Here is an 18051-nt window from a genome sequence, read left to right on the forward strand (position 1 = left end):
AAAGTGAAAGGAGGCCCTGACTGCTCCAACTTGGGACAAGTGTACACAACAACATGGGACTTTTCCAGACAATCTCAATCGAACGGAATCGACGATCGAACCAGTCTAACCAAATCAAACGCAATCGACCGATTGAAATTTGATTATCGGATACAATTGAACGTCAAAATTCTGGGTAATATTCGATTGGTTCGATTGTTGTTCGACTGGTTTGATTGTCGTTCGACTGCATTTGATTGTTTGGGTGAAACAAGGCATGTCCCAAATATATTTTGCGTGACGCGCACCGCTTCCCATTATTCCTTAACTTTCATATATAGCTCAAAAGAATTGAATCAACCAGAGGATTTCGAAAAGGGTCATTTTTTTAACAAAGATTAGTCACTCTAAGGGTCGGGTCCTAGTCGAACGCAATCGAACAGCAATCGAACAGCAATGGAACGCAATCGAATATCAATCAATTCTGAAAATTGTGATAATATTCGATTGAGATTCTATCGCGTTCGACAATCAAACTTCAATTGGTCGATGCGTTCGATTTGGTTGGACTGATTCGATCGTCGGTTCCGTTAAATTGAGATCGTCTGCGGACTTGTTGATATCTGGCCTGCCCTGTATTTTCACTTACTGTACCGTTAAATCTCTTTGACAACAAATTTTTTTTGATAACTCCACCAAGTTTATCAATCATACTTTCTGTCATTAATGACAACGTGTCACAATAACTTTCACTGGTACCGCACCACGTTATCCTCTAAACTCCCCCACCCCCCACAGATAATGTCAAGCGATGTACTGATGTATACCTAAAGTTGTAGCCATTTTTCATCAAAGTTTTCCCGTTCCGTCGCAAAGTCTGTACTTGGTTGTACCCGTGCGTGTATGTGTTCTTTTAACTAATGACCTTTATTTAAAAAGAAATTAAAAGCTCCACTTGGCGCTTGGCGCTAGGTCCGTGCCATGCTTTAGGCATACCACCTTCTTTGCCCACTTGTGTGATGTGGTTCGCTCGATCGTGCAAACAATGAAAATCTGATGTAATGATATCATAGCGCGAACCAATGGGATTATGTGAGCAGCAAATTTTCATGTACTTCATACACGAATATGTTTTCGAAAGCTTATAAAGTATAGTGTGGTTTGTGTTACAAATATCCGCGATTTTCACAAAAAGGTATACCTTTGATTTCTTATAATGTCAAACCTAACTTTTGAAAACCCCCCGCTCATAACGTCAATTTGACGTTTTGCGTTGTCAAATGAATATGGACGGCTCCCCTAAAATGGCCGGCCCAATAGAGAATTAGAGAACGCCCGCCGCCTATCCGCCTACCGCCCGATGAGATTAACAAATAGCGAGTGTGTAACTTGCCACGCAAGTGACGTCAAACGCTCACATTCGTGCGTGTTCCACTACATATTTTGATTTAAAAGCCAGTGCGAAAGAGAAATCGTGTATTTTTTAATATACGGTTCATTTAACTCAAATCAAATGACTTTGGAGGTTCTGTGAAATGGTGGTGGAATGGCCGTCCCATGTTGCGTAAGATAGTCCCAAGTTGGAGCAGTTGACGGTATGCCCTTGCCTACCTTGTTATATAAGACATTCCTTAAAAACTACAATGTATTTCCCTGGTAGGTGATATAAACAAAGGGCCATTCCAGAATTTATCTGTAACTGGGGGGCGGACGACACAGTCTGACAGGATTTCCTAGGGCCAAACCTTTCAACAAAATTCAAAATTTCCAAAATGAGAGAAGAAAATGTATGAATTTCCAAGGCAATTGAATTAAAAAAGAGTGGAATTTCCAATGCATTTTGCAAAACTACATGGATTTTGATCAGGATCGCTGATGACAACTAGAATTTTCCGACTATGACCTGAGCAGCGAGTTTCGACATTTAAAACAGGCCTTTTTGCAGTATTATTAAAATAAAAGGAAACACCATAACTCTAAATTTGAGTCAAAGAAAAAAAGATAAAAAAATTCACTCCATTAAGAATTAGTGAATAAGTGAATAAGTGAATAAGGAAATAAAAACTAAAAAGAACGGTAGATGCTGTGAAATCCGGCAAAGACAGCACAAAACAGGGTTGCGATCAACCTGGCACTCTCGACTCGAGAAGTGTGAAGTTCCTTGTTGGTGAAGAGGAGACCACTGGTTGATGACAAAAATAGTGCACATCCAACCAAACCTACGCATGATCATAGGATTGATTTCAGCTTTGGACCTAGGACCGGCTGCACATGACAGTGAACGCTGGGTTCCCATGTGCAGCTGAGCAGGTATCAATCTGTTATTTTATCTCCATCTATTCCTTCCTGTTGTTCCTTTCTTCCCTCTATCCTGTCCTGATGGCAACCACCAGAAAACTTAAATACCCATGTGGCTCCTGCAGCAAGGCTGTAAAAAACAACGATATGTCTATTGCATGTGATTCTTGTCTCCAATGGCACCATTTTCAATGCACAGGAATGAGTCCTCTTATTTTTAACATCTATGTAGAAAATGACGATCTTGAATGGTTGTGCTGCAAGTGTGGACTTCCAAATGTCAAGAACTCAATCTTTGACAACTCGTTATCGTCAACATCTTCGAACAGTGACGATGAAGAGGATGATGTACCACCAAAAAAGAAACGAAAATCCCTTCGAGTGGTGACATGCAATTTTCAAAGTATTTGGAATAAACAATCTGCTCTGAATAATTTCTTGCTAGACAACAAAATTGATGTTCTTATTGGATGTGAGTCTCATCTTTCATGTAATATAAAGAACTCTGAATTTCTTCACAAAGACTTTACAGCACATCGGAAGGATCGTTCTGATGGGTTTGGTGGAGCAATTATTATCTATAGAAAAGAACTCATGGCAGAACAAATCAACCACGAGAGTTGTGAAGTTGTTTCCCTGAAAATTGAAACTTTCCAAAAGCCAATAATAATTACTTCCTACTACAGAACACCTAGTAGGGAAATTGATATAAAAGGTATTGAAACATTGGCTTCAATTTGTAAGAAATATAAAGATAATCCTGTATGGATTGGGGGAGATTTTAATCTCCCAGACATTGATTGGGCATCCAATAGTATAGCTGATCACCAATATCCCAAGAAACTAAATGAAGCATACCTTGAATTATTTGATAAAGGTAACCTTGTGCAACTTGTTGATTTCACAACAAGGGAAAACGCTACTCTTGATATTCTCCTGACTAATCGTCCAACATTCCTTGAAAATTGTGAGCAGTTGGCTGGCTTTGGTGATCATGACACAGCAATTCTAACTGACATCATCTGTCATCCACAAAAGATCAAACCTGTCCAAAGAAAGGTATTTGTATGGAAAAGAGCTGACATTGCTTCCCTCCGCAAAGATATTACTGACAACCTTGCCAAGATAACCTCAACGGAAACTGTGGAAACACCCATCAATGAACTCTGGGAAAATTTCAGATTAATCCTTGACAATGCTCGAGATAAACATGTCCCATCAAAGTTCACATCTACCAGATATAGCCAGCCCTGGTTTAACACCGATTGCAAAAGAGCAGTTAAAAAGAAAAAGAGGCGTTATCGTGTGTACAAGAGGACCAAGCTTGAAAAAGACCGAGAGAAATATAAATCCGCTGAAAAGGAAGCTAGAACCAAATGCAAAGAGGCATATAACAACTACATCAAAGAAAACATTCTTGATAGTGATGGTGATTCAAAAAAGTTATTTGCCTTTATTAAATCTAAAAAGTCAGATGTCATTGGAGTCAGTCCCTTATTAGATGAAGGTATTATCCACACTAACGATAAAGATAATGCTGAAATTCTTAATAAACAGTTTGCTAGTGTCTTTTCAGTTGATGACGGAACTACCCCAGAAGTTAATGGACCAAAAAGCGCTGCAATCATGCAGATCCACATCACCAAAAATGGACTTCTCAAACTTCTCAACGATCTCAACCCATCCAAAGCCAGTGGTCCTGACAGTGTTTCGGCAAGAATCTTAAAAGAATGTGCCAATGAAGTAGCCGACGCTCTCATCTTAATCTTTTCAGCCTCGATGAAACAAGGCAAAATCCCTGATGAATGGAGGAAAGCAACCATTTCTCCTCTCTACAAAGGGGGTAACAAAAACAGAGCTAAGGCAGAAAACTACCGTCCAATCAGCCTCACTTCAACTACTTGTAAGGTTTTGGAGCACATAGTTCACAGCCATGTAATAAACCACTTGGAAAGTGAGAAAGTTCTCATTGAATCACAGCATGGCTTTAGAAAGCGCAGATCCTGTGAGACACAACTTCTGCAAACTGTACATAAACTTGCTAAAAGTATGAATGATAAAGAACAAGTTGATAGTGTATTGCTTGACTTTAGTAAGGCTTTTGATAAGGTGGTTCATAGAAAACTCATGATAAAGCTAAGACACTACGGTGTCTGTGGAAACATTCATGACTGGATATCAGACTTCCTTTCTAATCGCACCCAAACCGTCGTCGCCAGAGGAGCTACATCAAGCTGTAAAGCTGTGACATCAGGTGTTCCACAAGGTACTGTTCTGATGGGCCCACTGCTTTTTTTAGTATACATCAACGATATGCCCCATGTAACAAGCTCTAAACTTGCACTTTTTGCAGATGATTCTTATCTGTATCGCCCAATATCAACCAGTGCTGATGCAGAGGAGCTACAAAAAGACCTATCAAATCTAACAAAATGGGAAAACGATTGGCAGATGGAATTCCACCCAGACAAATGTAAGATCCTAACCTTCACTAACAAAAGACTCACTGTTGTAGAATCCTACAACATACACAATATCAACCTTGAACTGGTAGAGAAGGCTAAATACCTAGGAGTCACTCTAACTAAACGTCTTACTTGGAACTCTCACATTAATAATGTATGTGCAAAAGCCAACGCTGTTCGATTCTTCCTGCAAAGAAACCTTGTTAAAAGCAACTCCGAAACTCGCTTAAAGTGTTACAAAATCTTTATTCGCCCAATCTTAGAATATGCAAGCACAGTTTGGGACCCTTCCAATAATAATGCTCTACGAGATAAAATCGAAATGGTCCAACGAAAATCGCTGCGATGGATTTATAACTCCTGGGATTATGATGTCAGCCCCACATTACTAAGAATCAAATCTAAATTAAAGTCACTTGAGGATCGTAGGTCAATTGCCAAACTAAAGATGTTGCATTCCATTTATCACAGGACGAAAGAAATAGATCCATCCAGAAAATATCCCAAAACGTCAACGCTGCTCTACCTTACGATTCATCCAACCACACGGCAGAATACAAGTATATAGCTCATCATTCTTTCCAAGTTCAATTTGCTTATGGAACCGTCTACCTGATGATATTGTGAATATTGTAGAATGTGATAAATTTGAAGAGAAATTATTATCCATAAATTTTAACGAATTTTAAGAGTTACTTTATAGCCAAATTTAGGTCTTTTTCTTTCTTGTTTGAAATACTTTTAGTTTTTCTCGCCATGCATCGTTCTGTGCGTCTCTATTCTAATCCTTATTATTCTTTAGTCATAAATCTTAATCCTCTGATTTTTAGAACGAAGTTTTTACTAATACCAAGTTGTATATTTTTTATAAATATATATTTTATTTTATACCTTTTTCATATAATCTATACTTATTTATAGTATGCCTATAACAATTTATATCTTTAGTTAAATCCAGAGAAATCACATTCAGCTTCAATATACTACTAGACTTCTCGAATCTGCCTAAATCTAGCTCTTTTTTATCTTAGTCTTTTGATTTTAGAGTTTTTAATTATTGAATAAAGCATATTTTATTTTATTTTATTTATTTATTCATTATTCATTTACTACTTTTTATTCAATTTAATATTATCATTTTTATTGAATTGTACACTATAGTTGTTTTATAATCTGTAAATTACTTAATATTTTTTCATTTATTTATTTTTTGTTCCATTAGCGAAAATAGCTTGTAAAAAGTTCATGCTAATAAAGAAATAGAAATAGAAATAGATCGAAATTTCTGACCACCACTGGTACCGTAAGTTGGTCTAATATTGACATCCCTCATCTAATTCCGGCACCCTTCTTTAGAGACAGGAATAATATGAAAGCTTGAATCACTGATTGAAAATTGATTATTCCTCTGTGACCACTAAGCCAAGAAAAACAGTTTCAACCTTTCTATCAATTTCAGCTGATAAAAAGGGTGTTGAAATTAGAGGAGGGATGTCGACATTAGACCAAGTTACAGTAGGGGGTCAGTCGAAATTTCAAAATCATTTTCATAATGTCAAACCTAATTTAATGAAAAGCCCTTATCCTCAGAAAAAAATGAGGGGTCACTTATCTTTCAACCTTTAGTAGTTTTAAAAAAATCTGCGCGGGAAGTTTGGGGCGAGAGTGTTTTTCCGTATTGCGAGCCATAGAGACCGGGGTCACTATACCATTAAACTTCCCTTACAATGGAGCAGATATAGATACACAAAAGATAATTGCACAGTATGAAAGAGGAGAGGAGATGGGGAGAGGGGTCCTTGAGGAGAAGTACGTACGCTCATAATTTTTCTTAAACTGTCTTTTTTGAGAGAAAAAACGCAATATTTTCACATCAAAAAATTATTTTTGCGATTGTTATTTTTCATTTCTCCTTTGGTATTTTTATTTATCTTATAAGATTCTTTTAATTTCTTGAGACTTTATTATAAATACAATACACCTCATCAGAAATTCCACAAAAACAATCGCGCTAAAATGGATCCGTTGAAATTGGGAGGTAAACATAAAATGTTAGCGCAAGTAATTCCTGTGTAAAACAAGAACTCATTTGCTTATATCTGGCTTGTTTATATGTTCCTAAAAATACACCTCATTTCAGTGAATTTGAAAAAAACAACAAAAAAACGAAGCTTTCAAGATGCTAGCAGAAGCTATAAGAAAGAGAAAAACAACAACTTCGTTGGTTCTTCAGTTGATTTGGAGGCTCTTTTGGCATCAATATTTTGGGTGTTTTGTAAGGATTTTTGCCGGAAAACCGCGATATCGCGCAAGTGTAGCGTAGCAACAACGCAAGGAGGTGGAATTTCTGATGAGGTGTATTGGATACCTACATATTCTATTGTTACATGAGTTTAAAGTTTCAACTTTGGTTAGGGGGGTATACTAAAAAGCGTACATAAGCTGAAAAGGAGAGTAAAAAATTTGCCATTTTTGAGCGTACATACTTTTTGAATGGTCCCCCAGGGAAATGAATTTTGAAGTTTCTGTCGATTTAAAGATGGGGTATTTGTGTACTTTTTTTTTCAGCTATATAAATTACATTAAAGTTTTAAATTTCTTGGTTTTTGAATTAATGGTTTTCAATAGATGTTGACAGTCCTCTAAACATTTGTTCAGAGGAGAAATGGCTCATGCAAATAGTAATAGAATAAACAAAGTTTTTGTGCAGCGGGATTATTCTGAAGGAACAGCAGTTCAATTTCAAAAGAAATTCCCTTTGGAATTGGAGGGTAGAATCTCAAGGTCATCATTTGAACAGACAGTCCAAAAAATAAATCAATTTTTCACTGAAGCAGAAAAAACTGATGGAGCTTCTTTATGTAGGGGTTGTTGTGCCTGTTTAACAGGCTATTTGTTATATTTTTGTGTTGATACACACTATGAAAAATGTATGAAAAAGTTAGGGCAATTTATTCACGAACAAAATGAATCATTGTACAATCCTAAAGGATTGGCAATTGTTAGTCCAATGGAAAGAGGCTTGAGGGTTATCGAAATTGAAATTTTATGAAATTGTGGGCTCATTTTGTATTGTTTTACTTGGATTTGGATTTTAAATGGATGTAGTTGTTATCCAATCAGATCTTTGAATGGTTTGAATGAGAAAATGGGAAGTACCAGAGACGTTTTATTGGGAATGATTCATGACTAAATAAAAAAGTTACATCTTTTCTTTAGCAACTTTAAGCTACTCAAACTAAATTGTAAAAAAACAATATGCTTATAGCTTTATTGTAGTTTTTAGTAATTCTAATTGTATCTTTTTGTATGTAATTTATTTTAGAATTTCTTTCTTTCATTCTCTAGCTTTAAATGTTTTTCATTGACCCTGATTGTTGCCAATGAGATTGTGTGAATATTGTATTGCTTAATAAAGAACTGCTGTCACATTTTTTTTAAATGGTCTTAGATTGCAAGGAAGTCCAAATTTAAAAATTGGTTTACTCGTATAAATTATAAGACGTTTCTTAATGTGCTATGGCTTGCTGTATGGGCTAAATGTTGTTTCTGGAAAAGCTTCACCCCCCTTTTTTTTTTTGTACATCAGTTAGATGCAGGTATAACATACTTTTTTATTCACATATACTTGTATATTTTATTTGGAATATTATAGCTAGAATCTCTCTTTAAAATAATTGAAATTTGATAAATTTGCATCAAGTTGAAAGGTTTTATCAGTTTAGTTTCTTCTATTATCTCAAATTCCTATTATATTTTGTGTTCAAGCTGTTGGATTTATTTTCTGGAAATTCTAAAGCCAATCTCTAAGAAAATACCTTCTTTTTTATATATAAAACAATATACATGTAATAGTGTTTAATTTTAATTGTTATGTTTAGAATTTCATATACTCTCTCACTGTTTTTCCTGCTTATCCCATTGTCTTACTGATCCCTAACCTTGACAGGTGGAACTGCATTATAACAACGAAAGTGTATCCAAATTTTTAGAAAATAGTTTGCCTTGTTGTTTTCATTTCTGCTAAACAATTACGGTATTTGAATGTTTTGAAATTGAAACATTTGAAAATCTGACATAAAATAGAAATCAACGAGGCATACTAGTTAGTTCTCTATAAATTGAAAACACTTTCTCAGGTAATATACAGAGTTAGCCTATCTAGAGAATAAATGAATATGATATCTGTGATTATTTTACTATCAATGATTCTCTTTGTTTTGTGGTTTTTCAGTTTTTTTCATGACAATAAGATCATGATTTTTTGGTTTTATTAAGAAATGAAATTTTATGAAATATTGTATTTTTCATTTTTTTTTTCAAAATATTTTAAACATCAGTTCTTGATTTAGGTTTTGATATAAAATTTCTCTTGTTGAACACTTTACTCAATTCTGTTTATCTATTTTTTCTTTAGTTAAAATAGTCCCTATTTCAAACAAAAATGATAAATCAGCAAAATAAAATGATTACATAACTGGTGTATATTGATTGTGAATTTACTATCATCATCATGTCTGGAGACGATCAAAAGTTGATGTCAGACCCAAAATACAAGCAATTTATTCAACAGATTGATAAAGCATTGAAAATCTTTGAATCTTCAAGTGAATGGGCTGATCTTATTTCATGTCTTGGGAAATTGTCAAAGGTATGTTGAAAAAGGAGGTCTTCGTCTGTTATATTTTTTGTGAAAGATGTTGTGAAAAGAGGAACTTTGATATTGCAACACACTTGATTTTGTTTGGGTTCTCCAGAAATGCTATAGGTGCACTTTGTCTTTGTGGCCCCGGCGAGCCATTTTGAGTGAGGGGGCCAACATTTTTGAGATGACCATGACCATGGTTGGGCGACGAAGAAAATTTTTCACTATTTACACCCTCAAAACATCTTAAAACGATATATATTTGGGGAGAATAATAGTTTTTGTGGTTTGATTTGGTCTCAAACCAGCTTAAAATAGTAACTCTTAAAAACGTATGACATGGTCTTCCAAAAAGTGGGGGGCCATGGACCCCCAGCCCCCCTGTTGACGGGGCCCATGACATGCTCTTTCAAAAATACATAGAAACTTATAATAAAAGTATTAAATCTTCCTGCTTCTCATTTTCAGCCAAAGACTCCAAAAAAGCTATATAGTAAAAAGAGACTTTGCCAGAAATACAGTAAATAATTCGACGATTAAGTTTTTATTCATTCTGTCTTTGCATTTTCAGGTTATACAAACGTACAGTCAATTCTCAGTGTTACCAAGGAAGTTATTGATTGGTAAACGTTTAGCACAATGTTTACATCCAGCTTTACCAAGTGGTGTCCACCTCAAAGCATTGGAATGTTATAATTTGATCCTGACCCAAATTGGTACAGGGAGATTAGCACAAGATCTTTTCATATACTCTGTTGGTCTATTTCCACTGTTAAGTCAAGCCTCTATAGCTGTCCGTCCAATCTTGTTGAATTTGTACGAGACACATTTCCTGCCTTTGAAGAAAAAGTTGTACCCAGGACTATCTGGGTTCTTAGTGGCTTTATTACCTGGCATCGAAGAAGGATCAGAATTTACGGAAAGGTAAGTACTTTATTTCTTCCGTTTTTATGAAATTTAAGTTAAATCCTACCAGACCCTGAAAAGTCAGAACTTTAGACCTGAACTTGCGAAAATTGTCAAGCAGACTCTTCTCTTCCTAGTCTTGCCAAATATAAACTTTTCTATAATGTTTTTTCTGAATCGACTTCTTTATTTTATTTTTAACAGGACTACCAGTATCTTACAGAAACTATGTGACAGTATTTCAGAAGAGATCTTCTTCACCTGTTTATGGGACACCGTCTTACATTCTTCAATGACGAGATTGTCAGCTCTCCTATTTGCCATTGGTTACATTGCTAAGAAACCGGGTCAATTTAAAAATTCAATCGTTGGCAAAGAAGTCTCTCTTATGGTAAAGATGTTTATATTTTATAGCAGACAGCGCTCGACCTGCTGGCTATTTTATGGGCAAAACTTTGGACTTCATTCTCAATATTTCTCTGATGAATGAATGCTTTAAAAAATAAAGAAAATTTTTCATTTTTATATCTAATGTGATTCGACCATCAAATAAAATTAGCTGCAAATGCTATTTAATTTTATTTTTGTTTTTGAGCCGCTGCTAGTTGCATAGCTGTGAACTCAAAATTTACTAATAACCTTTCCCTTTCCTAGCATACAATTTTTTATCACTTTGTTGAGCTATATCGAGAAAAAGCTATGATCATCTTGTACAAGCAAGAGCCTTACCAGATCCTTTGGTGTTCCAATAGTCCTGGATTGTAAATAGAAATAAAAAGAAAAAATTGGTTGGTTAGAACCTTTGCACACTGGTTCTGTATTGGTCCTAGAACTATAATCCAATTAATTTTTAGAGGACTTTTGTTTTCGGATAGCCTATAATTTTTGTGCATCTTGTAATTTCTACGATATATTTTTAGTGTTTTTGATAAAAAATAGAGGTAAAGAGAGGAGGAAAATTTACATGAAATCAAAATTTTAATTCCCTTATAGTCTGTATTTTAGCTAGATCTTATAAATCAATAAGCAAAATTCTAATCCTAGTGCTCCATTTAAAAAATGGGGTCTCCATTCCGGTTGATTATACCTCTTGAATATAAAATCTAGCTAAAATACAGACTATAAAGGAGAAAAGCTTTTGATTTCATGTAAATTTTCCTCCCCTCTTTACCTATGTTTTTTATCAAAAACACTAAGATTAAAAATTCGCACATCTTTAATTTTCGCACAGCCGGCACGCGTGAAAATTAGTATTCATGATTTTAACTTAATGAATCCTCTCTCCACAGTATCGAGCTTTCTCTCAAAAATGATTATCCAAATACATAAATATAATGAATGTTTAAAATTTCTATTTTTCAGGTGAATGCATTATGTGCATCGTTGGACGATTCGAACGTTCTTGTACAACGTATCACACTCGATTTCGTCATTTCTTTCTTCCATTTCCATTCGTCGGTGTTGTCGGAAAAACACGTCGTCAAACTTCTGACGTACGCTTTAGGCGTTCTCCTCAGGAGAGATATGTCACTCAATCGACGTATCTTTCAATGGTTTTTGAACGTGAACAGCGATGGAAATCCGATCCATAAGATGGAGACAACAGATGATGAATCTGAGAGTGATACCAGTGGTAGTCGTGAAGAAAAATCCTATTTCGATTTATACGTGCATGAACCACTAACCATAGCTATTATCATCCTTTTTCAAAACATTTTGGAATCTTTGGAAGGAGCCTTTGAAGCGGATAGTCTAACGTCGAAACACAGACAAACACATTTGAAACCGTTCCGCATTTTAATCACTTTGCTAGATAAACCTGAAGTCGGGTCAGCCATTTTGAATGAAATCATGTTAGAAATTTTCCGTACTTTATACAAACATTCACAAGTTAGAAGCAAGTTGGTTGATATTAGTATACGAATCGGTAAAGATGTCAACTCTATGCATAATGAACTTATAAAAAATGCTAACCTCTTATTCAGCTCTTTAGAATCTTACTATATTTGGGAGTATTTAAGTAAAGTTCTGAGACGTTGTGTTATTGTTGACAAAGATGCTGAACATAACAAGACTTTGAAAGCGTGTACCAATGGTTTTTCATCACTGATTGATATTAAATTACCGACACATTTGGAGACTTTTCAGATCATCTCGTATTTATTGGATGTTGTATCGTTGGTAAGTCCCTTTCCATTCCTTTTTTCGGCTTACATTGAATATATCGCGTACCATTTTTATAATAGTGCAGTGGTAGAGCATCCTGCTACGGTGCGCAAGGTTGTGGGTTCAACCCCCAGCCAGGTCATACCAAAGGTTTCCAAAATGACTTTTTGATAAATAACGAGATTGCTCACGGGAATTTTTTGACCTGCATTCTGCGCGATCGTGTTTAATCGCCCACGCGTGTACGCTCTGTGAATTCTGTCTGCTGTGTACGGGTACTGTATACTAGAAAAAGCTCCTCTGCTCTCTTCATTCTTTTGAGAATTCAAGGAGATTGGAGAGTGTCCTAACCCCCCAGATGGAAATTCTATTTTAAAGGCACTAGCAGGGTTTACAACCCCTTTGCTGCAGTCCCACTAAAGATTAAAGAGTCCTGAAAATCTCGATGAGTTATCGGCTGCCGCATGTTGGAAATGATCTAAAATCACTTGTTTAAGAATTTAAATAAAATTATACAGGCCATGGCAAATAAAGAGATAATATTGTTAATCATTGTTCGATAATACCAACATCTTGAGTGGCCGAGTGGGTAAGGCGTTGATCTGTCAAATATACGTGAAAGTCATTTTTGAGAGTTCGAATCCTATACGGTGCGTTGAAGTTTGTGTTATTTTGTCAGCATTGACCAACCTTTTTCTGGTTTTATGAGCTTATGAGCTCTTATTGATATTTTTGGAAATTCCCGTTATATTTTTGAGAAACAAAAATTTTATAAGTAGTGTCACCTCAGTGCAGCTTGACGCAAGTACAGTATTTCAAAATGGAACAGGTTAGTTAGTGGGTGGAAAGTCAAGAGTTATGACTTTCCCTTCTCTTTAAAATCCAGTATTCCAAAATTTTGAACTAAAAAAAATGCGTAAAAATCGACTTTCGTCTTTTTTTATTATCTTGCAAACACTTTTTTCAAAACCACAAGTGAAAAGAAAAGCATGATTGGCAGGTCTAAAAAATGATTGACAGGTGCGGGTTTGCTCGCGCGGGTTAGAAATTCCCGTGAGCAATCTCGTTATTTATCAGCATGTCCAAAATGGTACTTGATGTCCTTCTGCTTGATGCTCAGCAATTAAGAGAAGGATCAAGGGTAAGTGGAGCCATACAGGGAGAAAGAGTGGCGCCCCGGGTAGATAGCTATCGGAAGAGGAGCCTTCGGGTCGCCTCCGACCTGAATTGAATTTTTAAATCTGTTACGGTGAATATGGAGACATAATTAAATTTACAATCTAAGAGAGGCGTTCAAAGTTGTTTTAAGAAAATCTTTAATATTTTTTATAAGAACCAGCAAATTTTGGCTAAGGCTTGGTTCTTTACTTTTCTTTCGTGATTTTTCAGTCTTAAACGTTTTTTAGATTGTCCTTTATCTACTTGGGGAAACGATACAATACTTTTCTTATAGTCATTTCTGAAATCTGGGGCCGTCGGGATTTTTCAATTTATTCCATAATTTACTCTATCATGTTTATAGTTAAAGCAGTCATTTTATTATCAGTCTACAAGTCTTTTCCCGTCTGAGCAAGGTACAAAAAGGGGGTTTCCATCTCGAATTTCATCAAAATTCTGCAAAAATCTTTATAAAAAAATCTCGACAAATTTGTTTAGTAAAATCAAATGCCCGTCTGAAACAAAAAAACTTTGCTTTGACCAATGTAATCATAATTCGTTCGATTTTTTTCTCCATAGGAAACTTCATTAGAAACGCAATCAGAACACTGGCCCAATTTACTGCGAACTGTCATCAAAGAACTGATTAAGAATTCGTCCAAACTTGATCTCAAAACAATGAGTGAAGGGATCTCATTGGTCTCGAAACTCTTCTCAAGACTTTCACCTATATTCAATCAACCGGAAATGCCGACATTCACCAGTACCGTTCTACAGCAATCACCTTCCAAAGATGGCTCTCTATCTCCAACATTGGATACTTCAGCTACCAGTTTCTTCGAGAAAGGCGGTATTAGTAGTTGTACTGACTTGTCTAAAACATTGTTTTGTCAATTTGTGAAAGAAACAATTTTCAAAAACAACTTGAACGCGCGTCTGTTGTTGGAAGACAGCGCTGGTGAATTAGATTTCAACACGTTGATTAATCAATCCAGCTCTAACAATGAGGTTGAGGAGAAGGGACTGGGATCGAAAGTAGCAGAAACCTTTCAAGTGTTTTGTCAGTATCTGGTCAAAGTATCGTGTTTCCCGTTATCGTCGACACCACTCCAAGGTTTGTGCATTTTTATTAAATTTCTTATATTGTCGTTTTTCACTTAAAACTGCTTGTTATATCTGTCGAAGAATTAAAAGGGATAATCAGATTGGTTGAGATCTTTTACATGCAGGTTTTTTCCGTGGTCTTGAGCTAAACCTGCTATTATTTTTAGTTTAATGCTTTTTCAAAGTTGAGATGGGACAAAAATCTCTAAAAATTGGTTTTCACAGACAATGTTGACAAAACAGAATGAAGATGAAAAACGAAAAAATGAAAATTTCCAACTTACTTCACCCCTCAGGACGCTATATTTACCTGAAAGAGAAAAATTAATGACTATAAAAAGGTTCTTTTAATGCTTTATTAATTAATATACTTTGAGCTTTTGTCTTTGAACTGAATATTAGAGGGCAACCCCTAGGGGACTCTTGCAACTTTCTTGGAACGCAACCTTTGTGGTTAGTCATATGTGATAGGATTTGGACAGATTTTCGAGCTTTAAGTGGCCGATCTGTAATGTCTAATGAGGTGCTTTTTGTGCCAGAAATGTATTTTTTCGATTCTTTGTTTGACTAGAGCTGAAGTCCTCTGGGGGACTTTATTACTTGAGCATGTCATTTCACCATTTTTAGACACCAAGCTAAGACACTTTTTAAAAGTCGTTCCAACGAGAAATAAAGCCTTTCTACTGAATAAACGCGAAGTCTAACATTATTTTGTGCTTAAAACTTCGGTGGTGCAAAAGGCGTAACAGCAAGTTTAGGAACGTTAAAGGGATAATCAGATGGTTTGAGATATTTGGCCTGTAGTAACCTTCTACAGTCCTAAGTAAAACCTCCAAGTATTTTGGCCTAACTATTTTCTTAAGTCGTGATATCACAATTTTTGAAATTTATACTGAAAGTGGGCTCGTACACGGTTCTTTTGTTGTAATTCTTACTAAGTAAAGAACCTTGTAACTAATTTATCTCGACTTTAGGAAGATAGTTTAGGCAAAAATATTTTGAGGTTTTACTCGGGACCGTACAAGGTTACTACAGGCCAAATATAGTAAACCATCGATGATTATCCCTTTAAAAAGAAGAAATAAAGTCTTCCCATTGGTTGATTCTGGGACGAACGTCATTTCCATCAAAAAACAATTAGCCCTTATTGATGGTGCGAAAGGTGTAACACATTTTACAATCAAAGTTGAAAACCCTGTCATTAAATAATATAATAATATATAACCTGATACGAACTCTTTTATGAGGGTACACTCTTTTTTTATAAGAACAATAAGGCTCAAAAATGCCAAAATAAAAAAAAAGTGTAAAAACACGGGTGAGCCTGGAATAGAAGAATATTATGCAAATAGAGGTTCAATTACTTAAAACAAGGTACCAAACTTGAAATAGTTTCGACCTAAAAATAAGAACATAAAAAAAGAAAATAATTTTAAATGCCAGAAAAAATAAGAACAGTCGAGCATTTATGAAAGAATTTACTGGTTCTTATTATAAAAAACTGTAATAAAGTATAATTATAACTGTTCCATCAAATTCAAACAGAATAACAGATGAAAGACTTTTATTAAATTCGGTATAAAAATGAATATAAAAGTAATGTTTTTTAGGACTTTTCAAACAGAAACAAAACGGTCTAGCAAATAGAATATAGCGTTAGCAACAAAAATGAGGTTTTCTTAAGCTTCAGAAAAGATGACGGTTGCATCACAACAAAACTATACGGCTGACTTTTTAACAAGCACTAATAATTTCGCATTAAACTTTTGCACGGCCCGAAAACAGCGGTTTGTTGATATAAGTCACCTAGGACGAGTGATAGGATTATCTTTGATTATCACGCTTGCAGTACTTGGGATAATGGTCAATATTTCTCTTAATATTCTTCTTTACATCACCAATCAATTGGAAAATCGTTCATTTAGGTAAGTTTCCTGATTTTTCTATTTTTTTTTAGGGTTTAAACTTTCAGCGATAGAGTTGGAACACCACCTAGGTAAATAGGTACAACGCAAAAGGTGACCTTGCTACAAAGTAAAATTAGTTGGGGATCCGGCCCACAGCGTCCCGGTAAGGAGCTAACCGTGGTTTCACCCGATCAACTCGCACAATATTTTAAAGAGATTTTATAAGACCTTTTTCGCTCTTATGATTTATTTTATCCGGTAGGGGTTAACTATGAATATAGTGTGTTATTGATTAAATTTCAGGTTGATATTCTATGCAACAATAGCCGAAATACTGATGAACGTTTCAAGTCTCCCGAAAAGTTTATTGATCGCTTTCCCAGAAAATCTACCATGCGCCTACCTGATAGCAGATGCCATGTTCTCTTTGTTCTCTTCGTACGGTACGCGATGCATGACGTGTGTTCTAGTTGTCGACCGATACATGCGTATAAAGCATCTACAGGAATACCACGTCAAATTCAGTACGTTTTGGTATCGGGTGACGGTAGGAAGTTACTTAACGTCTGTGTTTTGTGTAAGTTTATGTCACTTTTTGTCGAATATGTTCAATCAACTGCAATGGATCCCAAGGCTAATTACACCGTTAAACGTTATCGCTGTGATCATCTTTCTAACTTTGTACACCAAATTTACATCAAACTAAAACAGCACGTGGAAGCAAGCCGTAATCTATCTACCACAAACCAAGATCTCACCAAAATCACCAAATTCTACTTGATCTTATACCTGATCAGTAATCTTCTGATCATGTGCATTTCTTTTGCAAGCAGTCTTACCAAATCTCAAAATGAAAAACCAATGAAACAAGACACATCTAAACTTTCAACATATATCAACAGTGTTCGACGTCATTTACGACCAAATCAATAGAATCATGAGTTCTTCCACATATCTAAAAGCACGTTCACACGTTACAGTTGCCCTTTGCATTGATCGTTATCGTCAAGCTGTTCTGAAGACCTGCAGTAGACATAGGCTATTAACTATAGAAGTTGTCTCGTATCCGATTAAGTATACGCCTAGAAACTAAGCTTGAGTGCAACAAAGTACAAAGACAGTTGACAGTGCAAGCTGTTTCTTCCTGGAGAGAATGAACTTTCAAAACTCCATGTCAGAATTGAAAGTGTTCACTCAGACCCAATCTCCCTGCAAGGAGATCAAAGATTAAATGCACTGTGGGAGCAGTAGATCAAGATAGTATACATACTGTTAGAAGATGACATGAAAGCTATATAAATAAACCAAGAGGAAAGGTTTCTTTTTTAACTAAGAGTAATAGAGGCTGCTTACTCATTAGTTTTGATTCACAAGCTTTTTCCCATTGAATTGACACGGATGTGGAGCAAGATCGGTCAGAAAG

General features: G+C 35.5%; 1 protein-coding gene across 1 annotated transcript in view; it reads left to right on the forward strand.

The window, feature by feature from the left end:
- The first annotated feature begins 9157 nt into the window (after window positions 1-9157).
- The window catches only part of LOC136817870 (protein dopey-1-like), a 32894-nt gene continuing 24000 nt past the window's right edge, over window positions 9158-18051 (forward strand). The window contains exons 1-5 of the mRNA XM_067074202.1: window positions 9158-9393; window positions 9959-10311; window positions 10498-10684; window positions 11656-12474; window positions 14197-14731. Of these exons, the coding sequence (XP_066930303.1) occupies window positions 9256-9393; window positions 9959-10311; window positions 10498-10684; window positions 11656-12474; window positions 14197-14731 (2032 nt within the window). The 5' untranslated portion in view covers window positions 9158-9255. The remainder of the gene's footprint in view (window positions 9394-9958; window positions 10312-10497; window positions 10685-11655; window positions 12475-14196; window positions 14732-18051) is intronic.

Source organism: Clytia hemisphaerica, unplaced genomic scaffold, assembly GCF_902728285.1.
Source record: "Clytia hemisphaerica strain Z4C2 unplaced genomic scaffold, Clytia hemisphaerica genome assembly, whole genome shotgun sequence".
NCBI classification, from domain to species: domain Eukaryota; kingdom Metazoa; phylum Cnidaria; class Hydrozoa; order Leptothecata; family Clytiidae; genus Clytia; species Clytia hemisphaerica.